Source organism: Aotus nancymaae, unplaced genomic scaffold, assembly GCF_030222135.1.
Source record: "Aotus nancymaae isolate 86718 unplaced genomic scaffold, 86718_ANA_hifiasm-v0.15.2.pri h1tg000057l, whole genome shotgun sequence".
In the NCBI taxonomy this organism is placed as follows: Eukaryota; Metazoa; Chordata; class Mammalia; order Primates; family Aotidae; genus Aotus; species Aotus nancymaae.
Genome location: NW_026988471.1, coordinates 19,385,650 through 19,404,955, shown reverse-complemented (window position 1 = coordinate 19,404,955; position 19,306 = coordinate 19,385,650). Strand labels below are relative to the sequence as shown.

The window sequence follows — 19,306 nt, the reverse complement described above, 5'->3', positions numbered from 1 at the left end:
TCCACCCCCATTTCTGAGTGGCTGTGGAGTGCGGTTCTTTGAGCCTGGCCCCCAGGTGCTGAGACCCTGAGACCAGGCAGCTGTCTCCACCTTTGGAACGGGAGCGTGATCTCTGTCCTGTGACCTCATGGCAGACCCGAGGCCTGAAGGAGTCTGAGTGTGGGGTTGTCTGGCAGCCAGTGTCCAGTCCTGGCAGCCACCTGCTCCTCCCAACAGTGGTCATTTCTTGAGCACAGGGCACAGCTGCCCATAGTCGCACGGGCCTCACTACTCTGTCATTGGGAAAACCTGCTCCTCAGCCACCGTCGCTGGCCTGCTTTTCTCCCCTGGGATGGAGGACCTGTCCTTCCCTTGGCCATGTGACTGTTTGAGATTTCAGAGTGACCCCAGTGCCACCCGCCTGACGGCTCTGGGTGGCCCACTCCAGGCCTTCCCTGGTCCCTCTGGCCTGGTCTTTTCTGGCCCATGGCATCCAGCCACGCCCCAGCAGGGCCCAGGCCTGTGTGGGTCTGACCAGGCCACCAGGAGGCTCATGGAAAGTCCTCACCTTGTGCTTTGTCTGTGATTCTCCAGCTCCAAGAAGCCCAAGAAACATCCCAAAGTGGCTGTGAAAGCCAAGCCCTCGCCCCGGCTCACCATCTTCGATGAGGAGATGGACCCCAGCAAGGGGCTCTTTGGCTCAGGCACGAAGGTGTCCCCGCAGGGCCTCTCAGAGGACGCATCATCCACAGACTGTAAGTAGAGCCCCAGGGTGTGCTCCCTTTGCTCCTGGTGTCCTCTCTGTGCCCAGCCTGGTCACCAGGCAGGGTCTGGACTCACCCAGCGTGAATAGGACCCATATCTCCCCTTTCCTGTCTAGACGCGATATAGATTCAGCTTTGGAGGGAGCTCTCCTGCTGGAGGAATTAAGCCTCACACGTGCTTCCCCACAGGGTGGAACATTCCCAGGCCGTGGGTCTCTTCTAAACATCCCGCAGAAGAGGAGGATGGTTTTTCTTTGCTGCTTTGAGAAGTGCTTTCGTGACATCTGTGGGCAGATGTGGGCCCTGGGCTTCCAGGCACCATTTGTGTGAAAAGTGATAGGGCCTGCCTGGGGCATGTGTGTGACTGTAGGTTTGGATTTAATGGGATTCTGTGTCGCCGGCATGGATTCCCTGGAGGGCTGTGTGCAGAGTTGGCACAGGGAGAATCCAGCGGCCTTGGGACATCTCCCCTCATCCCTGGGTCCCTTTCCTCACATGCCCAGGTCATCCTCTAGTTGGGGGAATTGATGCCACCCACTAATTCAGTCCACACTTGGTGAGCCCTCACCCAGGGCCAGGCCTAAGAACATGCTGAGGAGTGAGACCCAGTCCCTAGCCTGAGGGGTCCTGTGAGGAGACAGGTCATCACCTGACAGTTGCAGAACAGCACGAGTCTATGACAGGCTGAGCAGAAGCACCAGTTCCTGTGGGGCTCCCCGGAAGACCTCCTGGGGTGGGGTGGAGGCCCTCCTTGAGCTGGATCCTGGAAGGTTTTCCATGAGTCTGCCAGGCTGGCTGAAGCAGGGGACCCCAGGTACAGCAGCTATGATCGGCATTCTCCAAGGGCAGCCCCGATCAGTTCACATGCAAGAGGGTGTGGGGAGGAGACCCAGGCTTCCTGAAGGTAGCAGCCACATGCCATGGCACCCCAGCAGAGAGAGTGGCCATGGCACCCCAGCAGAGAGAGAGAGTGGCCCAAGCCGGTGGGTGGTACTCAGTAAATGCTTGTTGAAGGCCGGGTGCAGTGAGCGGGCGCACTAAGATCAGCTGGACTGGATGACGAGGTCCCTGGCGCAGTGAGCCCAAGAGGCTATAACCTCCTAAGAGCAGCAGGAAGCCCATAAGGACTTCAAACTGGAGTGATGCTGTCGGCCAGCTTTGGCCCAGGTGCCGGGCAGCAGAGGCCAAGGCAGACAGCTGTCCCAAGCCTCTGTGAGCTCCTGTCCTCACCCTCCTCCTGCCCCTACCTGGCCCATTTCTCTGGTTTTCTGTCTTATCCCTTGCTCACTCTCCTGGGTGCCCCGGGAGGCTGGGCCAGGCCTTCTCTACCTTGTACCTTGGGTAGCTGATGACAGGCCAGGACTTCTTCTGACCAACCTGCTGCCGCCTTCCCACAGCCCTGAAGCTGTTTGAAGATCCTGACCTCGGCGGGGCTGTCCCCCTGGGTGACTCCCTCCTGCTGCCGGCCGCCTGTGAGAGTGGAGGGCCCACGCCCAGCCTCGGCCACAGGGACACCTCCGAGGAACTGTTCAGGTACCACCTGTCCCCAGTGGCGCTTGGCAGCTCTGAGAGTGTCCTGGACAGAGCCAAGGGCCCGGCTCCTGCGGGGCATTGCCCAGCCTCGGCCCCAGCCTCCTCTGTGGGGAGAACCCCAGGGCTGTGGAAAGTAGAAACCCGTGGGTGCACACTGGGCAAGAGGTGGCAAAGGGGGCTTGTGGGGAGGATCCGCAGTCCAGGGCTGCTCAGCCAGTTCCAGAAAGAGAGAACTTTGTGTGCACAGCCAGTCTTTCTTTTCACAATCATATTTTAACGGTTTATGTAAAGAATAATTACATAATTGCAAGAGCAGGTGTAACTGGCATAAGCAGCTTTGGGAACAAATGAAACTGACTCATGGCAGCATGCAGCCCACCCAGAGAGGGAGCAAAGTGCAGGTGTCCTGGTGATGGCCTCTGCCGGGAGGGTCCCATCAGAGGCTTTGACAGAAGCTGTCGCATGGAGGTCAATTGGCAGAACCTGTGCAAGTGGCAGCTCCTATTTCCCGAGCCCTTGCTGTGTACACAGTAAGCCAGACTCCTTACACGCTCTCTTATGTAATCCTCACAACGGCCCCCTAAGGTAGATGCTATTTTCTCCGTATTATAAGAAATCGAGTGTGGGAGGCCACCTGCCTAAGGCCACAGCTTTGCTCTGCCCCTGTCCTGGCCCCTCCACTTCATCAGGGACTGTCTGAGCTCTCGGCTGGGTGATCCGCCTCCCCACCAGCCCCCCAGTTCTCCCCAGGCCTTTGCCTGCACTGGCCACATTCTCAGCAGGCTCAGTGTCGTGTGTGTCTCCAGCTCCTCCTCTGCGCTCCAGGACACAGGGCTGTGCCTGGGATTCACAGGAAGCCAGGCCGCCTCTTTCCAGGAGCTGCTCATGTGACACCAGTGCATGCAGGCCCTGGAGGCTGTCATCTGCACCCCTCATTAGCAGCCTCTGGCTATTACATAGCCCTCCAAGTGCCCACCAAGCCTGAGTCACCGTGACGGCTTCTGGTATTTACTTGTCCCCAAGGCCCCTGGCATCTGTTCACTCTCGTCCTACGTCCTTGCTGCTGACATCCCAGCGGCCTGGGAGAAACCAGGATTGTTGTTATTTTGTTAGAGGGAAACTGAGGCACAGGGAAATGGAATAGTGGAGTCTGCCTGGGGAGCGGCAGGGCCAGACTGAGCATGTCTAGGAGTCCATGTGTCCCAGTGGGGTGGCTCTCATGGGACTTTTCTGGTCTAGGTTATTCTAAATCCGTTACTTCCCAACCTGTGTTCTGCAGAACATGGTACCATGGGGTGGTAAAAGGCTACCTTCAAAGGGGTTCTGTGGCCTGATGAGCTGGGGAAATGGCCACATGAAGCAGGGTTCCTGCAGGCTCATAGCACGCAGACCCGCACCCACAGCACTTCATGATCTTTTTTTTTTTTTTTTTGAGACAGTCTCATTCTTATCCCCCAGGTTGTAGTGTAGTGGCAAGATCTCGGCCCACTGTAACCTCCGCCTCCCAGGTTCAAGCAATTCTCCTGCCTCAGCCTCCCAAGTAGCTGGGATTACAGGCACCCACCACCACACCCAGATAATTTTTGTGTTTATAGTAGAGATGGGGTTTTGCCATATTGGCCAGGCTGGTCTTGAACTCCTGACCTTGTGATCAGCCTGCCTCGGCCTCCCAAATTCTTCCTCATCCCTGGGCCCCTCCCCTAGGGTGCCTCTCAGCTCTGGCAGAGCGCTTTGGAAATCCCTGCTCAAAGAGTGTGGGTCCCGCACCCCCACCTTCACTTTAGCAGACATCTGCTAATGAAAGGATTAGCCGCTTTTCTTCTTTTAAATTCAGACCAATTCTAAAAGAGCTATATCACTAGAATTAGCTTCTTGAGAGCAGGAACCACATACATTCTTTTTGTCTGCACTGTGACTATCCAGGGAGTAATTGGGCCTCCTCATAATAGAGAACGTTCTGATAGTCATTCATTCATTCCTGCTTTCACCCCTTTGTTCATTCTGTCACTCACCTCAGCCGCCCTGAGGCAGCGTGGGGTATACACTGAGCAGGTGGAGGCTGAGAGGCCTTAGTTCCTTCTGGCTGTGCAGCCACACTAGGCAAGGCCTGTAGTCTAGACCTTTAGGCGAGTCTTGTCTTCGCAGGGACCCAGGGAGAAGGAGGGGGCCGGGGTCTTAGAGCTCCCTTACCCCTCACTGGTTGACCCCACACCAGCATGACTTTGCACCAGTGAGAGCTAGTCCTAGTCATGACTCAGAAATAGGGTGCTTGGAAAAGGGGTACCTTGCAGCCACCTGTATCCCGAGAGCAGCTACGCCACCTCCCACCGTGGCTGACCACCCATGTATACCTCCCACCTGGGAGCAAGTCCAGCCACTGATTAGTTCCGAAGAGTCACTGCTTTGCCCAGCAGGATAATTCTGAAATCTGACATAAGCTTCTAGCAGCTGCTTTATTTTCCAAAAGGCCTCTATTTGAGGATAATTCAGTCCCTTTGAGCTCTTCCCAGGTACCCTCAGCCTTCAGTAGGGGCTTCCTCATGCCAGTGGAGCTGGCACCTGCCCCGGGGAGTCAAGGAAGGGCCGCCACTTGGAGGGGGCTCTGGCACTTCTGACCTTAGGTGACCAGGAGCAGCCTGGCCATGAGTGACACCTCCTGAAATCGCCTCTACCCCAAGGCAGCTGATCTGTCTATGAAGGCCCAGCTTGGGCCAGTCCCTCTGGGTTTGTTCAAGAAGGACACCTTTTATTCATTTCTCTGCCATCCAAGCAGACTCTGAATTGTCTCTGGGGTTTGTGCCCTATCACAGGAGGTCAACCCAGGAAGCAGGCAGGATGTCTGGAGCTCCTTCCACAGCTGGCTCCAGGCAGGCACCCACCCCTGGGGATGCTGCGCTGGGCACCTCCATACTCACTCAGGCTCTGCCAGGCCTGGTAGTGCCAGGAGTTGTCCTGATCAGAGGCATCTCTCTATCCCTGCCCCTGCCTGGCCCTGCTGACATCCCCGCCATCGGGATACACCACCAGGGCAGGAAGCCTCTGCTTGTGAGCCTGCCTGGTTCTTCCTGTTCGTTTTCATTCCCACCTCCACACCTCTGCTCTCTGCTCCCTTCTCCAGAACTCTCTCCCCTATTCATGCCAGGCTCACCCTTCTGAAAAGGCCCACCTTCTCAGGAAGCCTTCCCAGCTTGCTCTGGCCCAAGGGCTCACTCCCTTCTCTGGATTTCACCACCTTCTTTCCAGGCCTTTGCAATCGCATGGCCCCTGCCTGATGGGGCTGGGGGTGCCCTGCATTGTGGATTGAGGCACTGCTTTTCTGTGTCTTATTCCCGCTTGCTCAGCCCCTGGGGCTGTCAGTAGACCCCAGTACATGCAGCCTTCCTGTACGTTTGGAAACTACTTTCCTTGTGTTGTCTTATTTGATCCTTGTAAGAATCCCTGTGAGGGTGATAGAGCAAGTACAATCCCACTTTATAGACGAAGAGACTGAGGAGCAGGGAGGAGTGGCCTGAGCCGCCTGATGGAGGAGCTGCAGGGTGAGGAGCGGAAGCCAGTTCTCCGCAGTGCTGTGCTTCTGTGCACGGCTCCGTGCAGCACTGCCAGCTGACACTGTTACTCCTGCTCGTAGTTGAGGAAGCCGAAGCTTGTAGAGGCCAAGTGGGCGCCAGGTCTTCGGCCTTCAGTGCCTGTGCCCTCCCTCACCTGGCTGCAGCATGGCTGAGCAATACACACAGAGATGCTCGCTAGCACAAGGGGAAGCCTCCCCCGGCACTGGAGCCCCGGTGCCCGAGGCAGGTGAACACACCCCAGAGGACCAGCCACATGCAGGCCATGTATGATCATCCTCACACTACCTGCGGGTCTCGGGGCAAGGCCCCTCACCTCTCTGCACCTCAGTTTTCACATCTGTAAAACAGGGCTAATCTCTGCCACCACACAGTGTTTGGAGATTATTACATGGATCAGTGAATGTGGAAATCTCTGGCCCTCATAGGTGTTCAGTGCAGTGCTGTGGGTGGAATGGATTGAATGAGTCTTCCACTGTGCTCCTGGTCTCCAGAAATCAAGTTCGGGAGAATCAGTGGCCTGGCCTTTTTCTGGCCATCAGTAACCAGGGGTGGTCCTGAGTAGCGGTAACACTGCCAGGGCTTTTTTCCCGCCTACCAGTGGGAGATCAGAGGTCTGGGGCCATGGCAGAGTCTTGATGGGCCCTGGCTGAGGCCATCCTCTGCTCTCGCTGGGCTCTGTCTAGCACCCACGTGGCCCACAGAGGGGCACTGCGGGTGGGCCAACCCTGTGCCACCATGGCTCAGCGCCCCTGGTGATTCTTTATCTGGTTGAACTTGCTTTGGATGAGGGCTCAGCCTCTGAGGGCCGATGTCCTGTTCCTTCCAACAAAGGCACTGTCACATGCTGTCCTCTTGGGGTCACGTAGCCTCCTGGGACTCCAGTGTCCTCGCCTGCAGGATGGAAACGCAGTCGTGCTTCCCCAGAGTGGTGTTTTGAGGATGAAATGTGATAACTTGTCTGATGTGCTTGGCACACAGCAGGAACTCTGTACATGGTAGCTGGTGGTTATTTCTAAAGGGGTTGGAAGGAAAGCCCCCTACAGAAGCCAGCATATGTCAGGTGGGGTCACCTGAAGAGCAACTCTCAGGAGGCTGCACGGGGCCTGCCCTGTGTCTGCTTTGCTGTGGGTTGGAGGGAAGGAGAGCCCTGGCCTTCCGTGTCTCCTCTGGGCAGAATGGGTGGATGGGCCGGAGTGGGATGGGGTGGGGTGGGGCCTTGCCTAGACCCAGGCTGGGCTCCCTGCTGCTGCCCAGCCCTGTGTGGGCAGTGGCTTTGCCTGGGGTCTTGTTCCTTTCGCGGGGTGCAGTGTTATGCTCAGGGTTCCTCCCTGTGGTTCCCTAGAGTTGAAGAGGACTTGGACCAGATTCTGAACCTGGGGGCTGAGTCCAAAGCCAAGCCCCAGCCCCAGCCCAAGCCCAAGCCACCAGTGGCAGCTAAGCCGGCAATACCCAGAAAACCAGCTCTTCCCCCCAAAGCGGGCCCATCCGAAGCTGTGGCTGGGCAGCAGAAGCCGCAGGAGCAGATCCAAGCCATGGACGAGATGGACATCTTGCAGTACATCCGGGAGCATGCTGCACCGGCCCAGGCCACCCCCAGCCTCTTCTGATCCTTCCATGCTGGCCCCTGGCCCGGCAGACCTGCCTGTGGGGACATCTGTGTGAAGGGAGGGGACCGTGCCCTGCAGGGTCAGAACCTCCCCACCCCCAAGGAAGGCCAGGTGGAAGCCAGGGTCACAGCACCCAGAATTGCATTGTTCATTTTCTCCTGGGCTGTGGGACCACAGTAGAACCCTGCAGGCTGCAGGAGTGGCTCTCACCCTAGGAAGTGGAGCCCAATTGTCCTGTTCTCCATGGACATGGAGGGGAGGGAGGGTATGGAGATGCCTTGCCAACCAGGATGCCTTGCCAGCCCCAAGGATGGAGCAGGACACGTGGGGCCCGAGTGAGGTGTCACATGGAGCAGGGAAACTTCCTGCCCACAGGTTCTGCCAGCCCCAGCACAGACCCAAACTGGGCCTGGGCCTATAGCCCTCCTCTGCCTCGGTTGGCATAGTAAGAAGGAGTGACCAGAATCCTCCCCTTCCCCTTCCCCTTCCCTAAGCAGCAGCCTGGGTGACTGACTGGCCTGGGCCTGGGGTCAGGGGGGTCCCCAAGCCACATTACTCCAGGGTCTCTGCTCCTTGTGGCCCGTGGGGGCCTGCAGGGTCTGGGTGGGTCTCCCATGAGGGGGATACTGAGCGGGAGACCGGCTGTCTGGCATGTTCTGATGCAAGTCTCTCCTGAGCCTCCTCTTGTTGCGAGCTCTAAAGGGAGCAGTCAGGCCCAGCCCCACCTCTCCAGGGTAGAGATGGCCCTGCCAGGCCCCAGCTCTTCCTCCCTCTTCCTTTCCCAGGAAAGGCCAGCCCAGTCCATGGTCTTCTTGGGCCTCTGGGCACAGAGCCAGCGTTCTTCATTGCAGCTCTCCGCAAACTGGGTCATAGCACACCCCACAGCTCAGCCTGGGCCTGGGGAGGGCTCCCAGCCTGCACCGCCCCCCACTGCCAGTGCAGCGTGATGCTCTCAGGCTTCGGCCCTGGGGCCTTCGCTGTCCTCAGGGTCTGGACTTGCTCAGTGGCCTTTCACCCGTGGAGCTGCCTTCCCAGGGAGAAGGAGCCGTGCGCCAGGGCAGGGCCTGTGCCTTAGACTTCTCCCGATCCCCAGAGCCCTGGCACACAGGTCTGGGCACCACACAGTGCTTTGGAAATTCCAGTGAATGATGTTTAATAAAGCAAAAAATGTCAAGGTGTCTTTCTTGGATATAATGCTTCATGTTCAAAGCTGGATTTTTGTGTTTTTTTGTTTTGTTTTTGTTTTGAATGAAGCAGTAGTTTTAAATGAAATGCAACCACTATTGTTCCTTGGCCCTATCCTGCCTGGTAGAGGCATTAGGCGGGTGGGACAAGAATCCCAGACCCTTTTCTGATAGACACCAAGCCCGGCCCTGAGGGAGCCCCAGTTGATGGTGCGGGTGGTTTGCCAGTCATCACTGTCGAGTGTCTCCAGCTCCTGGCCTGTGCCAGGACCAGTCTGCTCTGTCCTGCATCTGACCATGTCCCTCACCAGCTGTGCCACCCTGTCCTGAGCAGCCTCCCCTCCACTGGTGCTAGAGTGAGAGGAAGCAGGTGATTCTGGGGTTGAGAGCTGACTTCCTCCCTCTCTGCCTTAACCCAGGCCGGGAGGGTCCGCTCCCTCCCCAGGGCTCTGAGCCAGCTCCAGCCCTGGCTCCACCCATTTGCCTTCCCCTTTCACACCCGCCCCTCCTTCCCAGCACTCAGCCCCAGGCCCTGCACCCTCTGCCGCCTGCAGAGGAAGGTCTCAGTAGGAGTGGGAAGGGGATGGGGCCAGGTCTTCCTCAGAGGTGGCCCCAGCTTTCCCTCGGGCTCTGTCCCCTCCCTGCCCTTTCTGCACCCTGATGCCCACTCCCTGTCCCCGCTCCCCACCTGCTTTGGGTCATGTGACATACAAGCAGAGAGTACAGTGGGGCAGGCGGCCACAGGGGCTGGTGCTCTGCTTGGGGTCATGGCAGAACCTGGCCTGCCGGTTATGGATTCATCCACATGGGCCCCGCCTCCTCAGTGGTCTGGACTCTGGACACCACCACAAAGATCTGCGTTTCCCAGATATTGATGCTCCAGCCCTGGCTTGTTCACCCACAGGACTGTGACTCATGGCCAACCAATGATCCTTGTCGTCTGTTAAAGCCTGTGCCTGTGACCCATTCCAGCCTTTGTTAGTGATGTTCTTTTCTGTGCCTGGGCTGATGGCAGACCACTGGGGAGCGGAATGGGAAGAGGACTGTCCTTTAAAAGAGTGGACTCAGCCAAGGAAGCTGCCCTGCCCCAGCCATCCAGGCTGCTGCTTAGGGTAGGGGAAGGGGAGGATTCTGGTCACTCCTCACATTGCCAACTGAGGTGGAGGAGGGCTTAGAGGCCCAGGCCCAGGGTGGGTCATCGGGCCAGTAACTGTGCAGCCAAGACCCATGTAGAAAGAAAGAGGGCCCCTTTCTGTCTCCAGATCTACCCCCATTCCCTATAGTGGAGACGGTCTAGGTTTGGACTGGCCCTGGGGCCCTTTTAGGTCTGACATCAGATGACCCTGCCCCTCTGTCAACAAACCTTCCCTGGCCTTCACACTCCTGCCTGGGCTCAGGTTCTGAGATGCAGCTTCAGCCCTGGATGCAGCTCCCTCCTGGGGAGCCTGAGAGGTCTCGTGCAGGGAAAGAATGTGGCCTCTCTTCCTCCCAAGATTTTGGTTGGAATCTTGTAGCTAAGATGGAGTTGGAGTCCTGGCTCCTGAGGACAGGTAGTTTGGCCATTCTGAGAAGGTCTGCTCAGACCAGGAGCCTGCAGCTGAGCGCTCCCTGTGGAAGGGAAACAGAAGTTTCATTCGGGACAGCAACGTTTGTTTATTTTGAAGCCTGTTGTGAGCTGGTGGACAGGATGTGCCGTCGTCTATGGCTGGGGTCCCACTGTTCCCGTCCTCCCAGCATTGTTCCTCTCAGGAAGCCGGGAACTCAGGCCAGTTCTCCTGGAAAGTCCCTAGGGCCGTCCCAGCCAGGCCTGTATCACGGGCTCCACTGGGGCGCACCTACCCGTTCAGTACTGGTGTCCCATGACCACGTCCATGCAGTGTCTGGGACTAAACTCACCTCCGTGTGCCCCGTGGGCTCCTCTGGGGCTCGAGCTCTCACACGACATATGGACCAGACAGTGAAGTCCAGCCACTCTCTGGGTCCTCTGGCTTTACTGTCCGGCGGCCACCTGCGCATTGTATTGACATACTCGGTGCGGTGACTTAGCACCCGGCGTCAGGCTGATGTGGAGGGTCACTCCCAGTTCTCTAGCTCACCAGCTGCCCAGCTCAGCCAATCCTGGGAAAGAGAGGGGGCCAGAGCTACCAGCGTGTCCCCAGATAGTGGCCCTGCCTGCCGCTATTGGCTTCATGTGGGTTCACAGCTGCCCAGAGCAAACATGGTCAATGCTCAGAGCTTCCTCAAGCAGCCGAACTCTGGGCATCAGGCTATGAATGTTCCCACTCACTACAAACTCTGATTGCTCTAAACCCTTCCCTACTCAGTACCCTAAGGCCTTGCACTTGGGGGAAGCTGACCGAGGGCCAGTGGAGGAGTCGGTGGGGACTGGCCTTGAGTTCTCATGCAGCCCACAGCATCCTGTGAAGAAGCAGCCGGGTTCTGTGGGCACAGAAGGCCGGGGTTCCGGTCCAGCTTTGGCTTGTGACATCCTCTCACCCCACAGTGCTAAGTGAAGAGACTTCCCTGGGTCCTGGGAGGACGCCAGGGAGACTATAAAGTCTTCTATGTGCCTGAAGGGATTTCAGTGGACTGGTCACGCTAGATCTTCACAGAGGCTCTTCCTTCCCTGCCCAGTACCAGCTAGCTCCTAACAGGAGGTGGCAGGCCACCGGGCAGGTGGTCAGCAGACCTGTCAATAGCTCAGTCAAGCCCCCAGCCCCAGCGCTGGCCACTGACTTCCATGCCAGGCGTGGTGGTGTGACACAGAATACCATGCGGTACACAGATTTCCACCCTCTTCTGTGGCTGGCCTCTCACTCCTGTGCTCTGTGGCTCTGGCTGCTGGGGAGAGTCAAGCAATTTCATGTCATGGGTCACGCTCAGGCTAAAGCCGCAGCTTCTAGAGTGGGATTATGGGCTCAGCACGTAGCCTCGGTAAGCCGGGTCTTTATTGATGACTTTCAGAGGCCCGATGCTTCTCTGCCAACTCAGCACATAGCAGCCGCCTCTGAATGGCTTTTTAAATAAAGCTGGGTTAGCTCCCTCCAGCCCAGCTGGCCAATCACATCGTCTGTTTCCCAACATGCAGAGCTCATCCATAAACACTAAGCACTTAATGGGCACCTACTGTGTTCAGTACCTGTTCCAGGCAAGTTGGAGGAAGCAAAGATGAAAGAAGGTGAGCCATGAAAGCCAGTTTTACCAGGAGCCATGCTGAGCCTCTAGTTTCACTTCTGTTCTCCGGGCCTTCTGCTCGAACATCAGGCACAACGAAAGGAGGTGCCTCCTCCGTGTGGCCCTCTCTGCCTGTCCCTCCCCCTCTGCCACCTGCCAGCATGGACAGTTTGTTGCCTGCAGCCTGGGCTCAGCTTTTGTTCAGTTTCCTGGAGTTGCTGAGGCAAAGCACCATAAGCTAGGTGGCTTTAAACCACAGAAATGATTCTCTCACAGTTCTGGAGGTCAGAGGTCTAAAATCAAGGTGTCAGCAGGGCCGTGCTCCCTCTGGAATCTCTAGGGAAGGATCCTGCTTTGCTTTGTCCTGGCTTCTGGGGGTTCCTGGCAACTCTTGGAGTCCCTTGGTTTATAGCTGTATCACTCCAGCCTCTGCCCTTGTTTTCCTATGGGCTTCTCTCCTCTGCGTCTCTGTCTTTACAAGGTGTCTTCTCCGTGTCTGTGTCCAAATTTCCCTCTTACAGGAAAGAATACCAGTCATTGGATTAGGGCCCACTGTAATCTAATATGACCTCATTTTACCTTAAATATACCTGCAAAGGCCCTATTTCCAAATAGGAGCACCTTCACAGGGTCCTTGTGGACATGAATTCAGGGGACGCAATTCCACCTAGTACAGTTACCACCCATCCTGAGCATGTGGCATTCAGTAGCGGGCAGAGGCCCTTTCTGTCCTGCAAGGCATGGTCCCTGTGCCATCCCTGTGCACTCTGTATGTTTCAGCAGTGCCGTGACGGTTTCATTCCCACGTGAGGGGACACGTCAGGAGGAAGCAGGGCAGGCAGTTGTGTGTAGACACCCACCACATGCATAAAGTTTTGTCCTCTGCAGCTGCTGCCAGACACGTCAAATTCTCTCCATCAAAAGCTGGGTCTCTTTATTAAATAGTGAAATGACTCCTCAGATAACATGTGGCACAAACTGGAGAGTCGGTGACACTCAGAGCTGTCCTAGCTGGCCGGGGGGCAGTGGCATCCCTTCTTTCCTTCCTCCGGCAGTGCAGCTCTGGAGAAGGCCTTCCCTGGCCGGACCAGTGCCGTCTGCTCAGAGCCACAGGCAGCTGGGTCCTGCTCCCTCTTGCCATCACCCCATTACCCTCTTACTGGCCTCCGAGGGAGTCTGAAAGGGCTCTGAGGATGCTGGCGGTGGGAACTAAAGGATTCCAGAGTATGGGAGCTGCAGGCCAACTGCCTTTACCGCTGCCTTCTCAAGCTGGTTTTCTTCCTTTGGTGAGATCGCCCTTGATGTCTCCATAGTGTGTTTCTGTTTTTCCTTTTGGTGTTATTACCACTTTGCTGATTTCCTCCTAACAAGAGCTCTAGGCCCAAGAAGGCAATGTTTCTCTGGATTGGAACGTAGAACAGCTGATTTAATGCCCACCTGTTTCTCAGACATAAGAAGCTGCAGAAAGGCTGAGCTTGACTCAGTTTCCCTCTCCCCAGAGGGCTTCATTTTACACTTAGGCTGGTTCCAGGACCCTACATTGGTCTCTGCTTGTGTGGGTGGCCCTAGGATTTGCACCAGGACCTCACAGTCTATAAAATCCATGGGTGTGGAACGGAGAATGGTGCAGCACTTCGGGAAATAGATTTAGCAGTTTTTAAAACAATTAAATGTAAATGTACCACACAACTCAGCAATTCCACTCCTAGGCATATACCTAAAGGGAAAGAGAGGTGTATGTCCACTCAAAGGCTTGTACACAGATGTCCATAGCAGCTTTGTTTATCACAGCCAAAACTTAGACACAATGGAAGAGCCTATCGGCTGGTGAATGGATAAACTAAATGCAGTAAATCCATACAATGGAATATTATGAGGTCACAAAAATGAATGGAACGATACATGCTGTAATATGGATCTACCTCAAAAACGTCATGTTAAGTGAAAGAAGCTAGACTCAGAAGACCACCTATTGTATGATTCTATTTATATGAAATTTCCAGGACAAATCTATAGAGATGGAAAGATTAGTGGTTGCTTCAAGCAGGGGTTGGAAACAACAGTGCCTGGAAAAGGGCACAAAGAACGTGTCCTAGGGTGATAGAAATGCTCTAAAGTTGACTTGTTGTGATTATTGCACAGTTTGATCAGTCTACTAAAATTGTTCAGTTGTACCCTTAAAAGGGGCGATGTTTACAGTATATAAGTTATATCTCAATAAAACTGTTAGGATAATTTAATAATTGGAAAGAGAAGGAAACCAACAAATCCATAGGCAGCAGAGTGCAGAGACTTAAAATGTGAGCCAACTCCTGGCTCTTGGGCCTCCTGGCTGTGTGACCCTCGGCCAGTTACTTAACCTCTCTGTGCCCCAGTTTCCTCATCTATAAAAGGGAGGTAGCAATTTCACCTGCCTCGTTAGAGTAGTATAAGGCTAAATGAGTTAATATTTGTAAAATATTTGAACAACACCTGGTGCATAGTATTCATTATAGGTGTGTAATTAAAATTCTGTTGAAATTCTGTTGAGCTGTTCTCTGTTGGGCTAGAAGGAATCCTAGGGTTTGAGTTTTCCCTCTCTTCATCTGAGAGTGAAGGCCAGACATCTTCACAGAAAGGGGTACTGGTTGACTTGCTCTCCATGGAGCGTGGTTGTAGGTATGGGAGGAGGCTGTCCACCCTCTGCTATCTCTCAGCTTCTGAGCCCCAGGTGGCTGGACAGCATGACGGCCTGCTTCAGCTGCCTCACTGTGAGGTGGGGGCGTGGGAATCAGCACATACAAAACCACTGGAGACCCATAAAGGGGCCTTGGCATTGAGAAGTCCTGTGTCCCGGTGGGTCATGGAGGTCTATGAGAGGGAGGGTAGATGGAACAAACTGGAAATGAGCCATTCTGACAAGGAGTACTGATAATGTCAACAGGGCTGCAGCAGCGGGGAATACATCCCCGCTCACCACACGCTCAGAGCAAGACTAGCCCTCCCAGCACCATGGAGACAGGAAGTAAACACATCAGTTTCCCTCTCCTGGCCCCTGACCTTTGAGCACAATGTGGTCAGGTGGACAGAGGTTTCTAGCAGTCCCAGCAGCCCATAGCCAAGCTGGCCTGTACCCCTTTCTCTTTACCCCCAGGCTTTCCCAACTTCCTCATCAACCCTCATCTACTTTGGGTGGGAGAGAGCCAGCATTCCCCCTTCCTTCAGAAAAAAAGCCACACACACAAAGACTTAGACACGAATGTTCACAGCAACTTTATTCGTAAGGGTTTCTCCCCCGAAGGAAACAACCCAAATATCCATCAAATGGTCAAAGGACAAGCAAACTGTGGTGCATGGATGCAGTGCAATGCCGTGCAGCATCGAAAGGAAAAACCCTCTAGGCCGGGCGCGGTGGCTCACGCCTGTAATCCCAGCACTTTGGGAGGCCGAGGTGGGCGAATCATGAGGTCAAGAGATCGAGACCATCCTGGTCAACATGGTGAAGCCCCGTCTCTACTAAAAATACAAAAATAAGCTGCGCACGGTGGCGCGAGCCTGTAGTCCCAGCTACTCAGGAGGCTGAGGCAGGAGAATTGCCTGAACCCAGGAGGCGGAGGTTGTGGTGAGCCGAGATCACGCCATTGCACTCTAGCCTGGGTAACAAGAGCGAAACTCCGTCTCAAAAAAAAAAAAACCCTCTAATAGACACGACACAATGGATGTCACAAACATGCTAAGTGAAAGAAGCCAGACCCCAAACCTATATATTGTAAGATCCCACACATATGAAACTCTAGAAAAGGCAAAATTGTAGGGACAGAAAGCAGACCCGTGGTTGCCAGGGGCTGGGGATGGGCAGGGCAAGAGTGGCTGACCGCAAGGGGCCGGCTATGAGGCAGCTCTTGGGAGTGATGGAAGTGAGCTACGCTGTGAGCCTGACTAAAAACGTTCGCCAAGACTCATCAAACCGGGCACTTAAAATGGGAACAATTGATGGTATGCAAATTGTATCTCAATATACCTTTTGAAACCACAGTACAAAACTACAAAAGAGTATGGGGCCTGAGCTTCATGCTCTTACCATACTCTCCAGCATTTGTGCTCCTTGGTATTCACCCAAAGGAGTTAAAACTTATGTCCACACACAAATCTGTTCATGGATGCTTATAGCAGCTTTATTCATAATTACCCAAACTTGGGAGCAGCCAAGATGTCCTTTGGTAAGTGAATGAGTATAGAATGCAGTACATCGAGATGATGATTCCATTGAGCATGTCTTCAGTGCTAAAAGGAAATATGCTATCAAGCCATGAAAAGCCACAGAGGAAACTTAAATGCATATTAGTAAGTGAAAGAAGGCAATCTGAAAAGGCTATATATACTGTATGATTCCAGCTATCTGACCTGGAAAAGGCAAAACCCATGGAGACCATAAAAAGATCAGTGGTTCCTGGGGTTTGAAGGGAGAAAGGGAAATAGGAGGAGCACAGAGGATTTTTAGGGCAAAAACTTATCTGTATGATACTCTCATGGGGGACCCATGGCAGTATTCATTGGTTTAAACCTGTAGAATGCACAGCACCAAGAGCGAACCCTAATGTACGCTATGGCTCTAGGGGATAAGGAGGTGTCCATGTAGGTTCACTGGCAAATGCCCCACTCTGGTGCAGACTGTTGGTGGTGGGGGAGGCTGTGCATGTGTGGGGGCAGGAGGCATGTGGGGACTTTGTACTCGGTGTTCGTTTGTGTTGTGAACCTAAAACTGCTCTTTAAAAAAATCTACTTAAAAAGAGAACCACAGAGATGAGTCTGACGAACTAGAAGATGCCTGCCACTCCAAGATAGCTGGTATCCCCCAGACCATGCCCCATCTTTGGTGATCGCCCCCACAGTCCCCAGGGTACCTGGGCTCCAAGTGAGGCTTAGGAAACCTTTCACTGTTTACTGGACTTGTTTCAAGTCCAGTAAATGGGAAAGACAGTTAAGGGGCTGGGACGCTCTCTGGTGGAAAGGACACCTTCAGAGTCCTCTGGAGCAATGAGGGGTCAGAATTCTCAGTTGGCCTGGAAGTCCTGGCACCAACTGGCCTTTGTTCCTTGGAAGCATCTCTCTCCTCCTTGTGTGATTTCAGCTTTTCTTTTTCCTCCTCTAGTTACCCTGTGTTGTCCTGGACAGGCGAATGGGGAGAATTTATTGCATCGTGGCTCGGGACTTATCGGCGCAGAGTGGGTTGAGATTCGGCTGAGCAAATCCACGGAGCGGCTCAGCCCAACCTTCCCTCCTCTCCCCCATTCCTGGAATGAAGCCAAGAGGAGCCTCAGTATTCGGAAAACTGTTTAGTGTGCTCCCTGGAGAAGGCTCCAGGAGCCTGACCTACAACAGGCTTCAAGGGAACAGGCCTTTTCCTGGAGACCTCAGAGGTCCACCTGGGCCCCAGAGGAGCTTGGAAGTGGCAGTCTTACTGAAGGTCTCCACCAGGATTCCTTTGGCTTGGGGAGTGCACGGTCCTTTGCTGGGATGCAGGCAGTGCTGAGAAAGCGAGGACGAGAGCCCTGAGAACCTGACTGCTCACAGGCACTATTAGAGCAGCAGGCCGGGATCCTGGTGCGGGGCCTGGCAGCCTCTGCCCTGCAGGACGGTACTCACCCTGCAGCTAGCCGTGGGTGGAGAGGGGAAGGCATTTGTTTTGTTTTGTTCTGTCCCATGGTTATGTAAGGCTGGCTACAAGCTAGGACCTTTCTCTCTGTCATCTCATCATCTTGTGTCCCTTTCAAAGAGCCTAAGGCGGTGTTACTGCTTCTGAGTGAGAGGCAGTTTCCTGCTATTGCCACTGCATGTTCCTGAACTTGTGTTTTTCTTGGCATTGGTGTTTTGGGGATCAGCTTGAGGATTCCCCTTTAGACCCAGGCTCAAAGGTCCTAAGTTTAAGGAGCGGAGGGGAGGGCTTGACAGCTGAACCCAAAAACTGCGTCTCCGGGCTCATGTGGAAATCAGACAGCAGAGTGACTTTTGCAAAAATGCAAAGCAATAAACTAGCTCCAAGGCCCAGGTCCCCAGGCCTGGCCTTCCCTCTGCTCCCCATCCTGTCCTCATCCTCACCCGCCTGTCACTCATCAGTAGACTTCCTGGGCCTGGTCTTTGGAGAAACTTAGTCCATCAATAATCATCTCCATTTCTCCTATGGATATTACACTCATGTTTTTCTACTTCTTTTCAAGTTGATTTTGATCGTTTATATTTTTATAGTCAAGTGCCCATTTCATCTAGAGTTCAAATATCTATTCTATTCTCATAATGTTAAAAATCGTCTTTGTATTTGTAGTATTGGTCCAGTTTTCATTTCTAGAGTTTTTTTTAATCTCTTGTTTTATTGGTTATATTTGTGAGAAATATATGTGATTGGTCTTTCTCCATTTAGTTTTTTGTTTTTCTTTTAATAAGTGCTTTTTAAAAAATAATGTCAATTTTTATTTACTTCTATATTTCTTGTTTAATTTTTAAAAACATGTCAGGCTATAACATTTTCTCTAAGCACAGATTTGGCTGCTTTTCATACATTTTATCATGTTCTGCTCTGATTTCTATTAGTTTTCATAAGTCTAAATTTGCAGTGTTTGTTTCCTGTTTACAACTAAAAGGCTATTTTAAATACTAGTAATGTTTGTATGTTTGTGCTTTTGTTCTCAAGATTTTTTCAGTGTTAGCCACTTGTAATTCATTTCTGGTTTATTAAATTAGGTCTAAGAATAGGAATCTGTACAACTTCTACTTTCTATAACTCAAAATTTTTCCTTTGAAACCTACTATATAACAAATTTGTATGAAAGTTCAATAGATTTTTTTTGTTTCTTGAAACAGAGTTTCGCTCTTGTTGCCCAGCCTCAGGTGCATTGGCGCAATCTTGGCTCACTGCAACCTCCACCTCCTGTGTTCAAGCGATTCTCCTGCCTCAGCCTCCCAAGTAGCTGAGATTACAAGCATGTGCCACCACGCCTGGCTAATTTTTGTATTTTTAGTAGAGACAGGGTTTCTCCATGTTGGTCTGGCTGGTCTCAAACTCCTGACCTCAGGTGATCTGCCCGCGTTGGCCTCCCAAAGTGCTGGGATTACAGGCATCAGCCACTGCACCCAGCTGGTTCAATAGATACTATATATATATGTGTGTGTGTGTGTGTGTGTGTGTGTGTGTGTGTGTGTGTGTGTATCCTGTTTGGAGAATATATACAGTTTCAAATTTATTGATTGTATTTCTCAGGATTCTGTATCCTTACTTACTCGGAGTCTGTTTGACTGGTCATTTCTGAGAGAGGATGTTAAAGTGTCCCACTCTGATGATGGTTTTGTCAAATTCTTCTGGAGGATGTTTGGTGCCAGTCCTGGGTGAGGGTCCCAGCAGTCTCTGTCCTGGCCTTACAGAGGTGCTGAGGCTCCCAGGAGGATGTCACACCACATAAGGCAAAGGAGCTGCCCCGGCAGGAAGCAGGAAGGTGCTGCTCACAGGACTGGGCTGTCTCTGG

At 53.5% G+C, this 19,306-nt stretch overlaps 1 protein-coding gene across 1 annotated transcript in view; it reads left to right on the top strand.

The window, feature by feature from the left end:
* HS1BP3 (HCLS1 binding protein 3) overlaps positions 1-7,770 on the top strand; it is a 31,165-nt gene extending 23,395 nt beyond the window's left edge. The window contains exons 7-9 of the mRNA XM_064363756.1: positions 574-734; positions 2,141-2,276; positions 7,188-7,770. Of these exons, the coding sequence (XP_064219826.1) occupies positions 574-734; positions 2,141-2,276; positions 7,188-7,452 (562 nt within the window). The 3' untranslated portion in view covers positions 7,453-7,770. The remainder of the gene's footprint in view (positions 1-573; positions 735-2,140; positions 2,277-7,187) is intronic.
* The last annotated feature ends 11,536 nt before the right edge of the window (positions 7,771-19,306 follow it).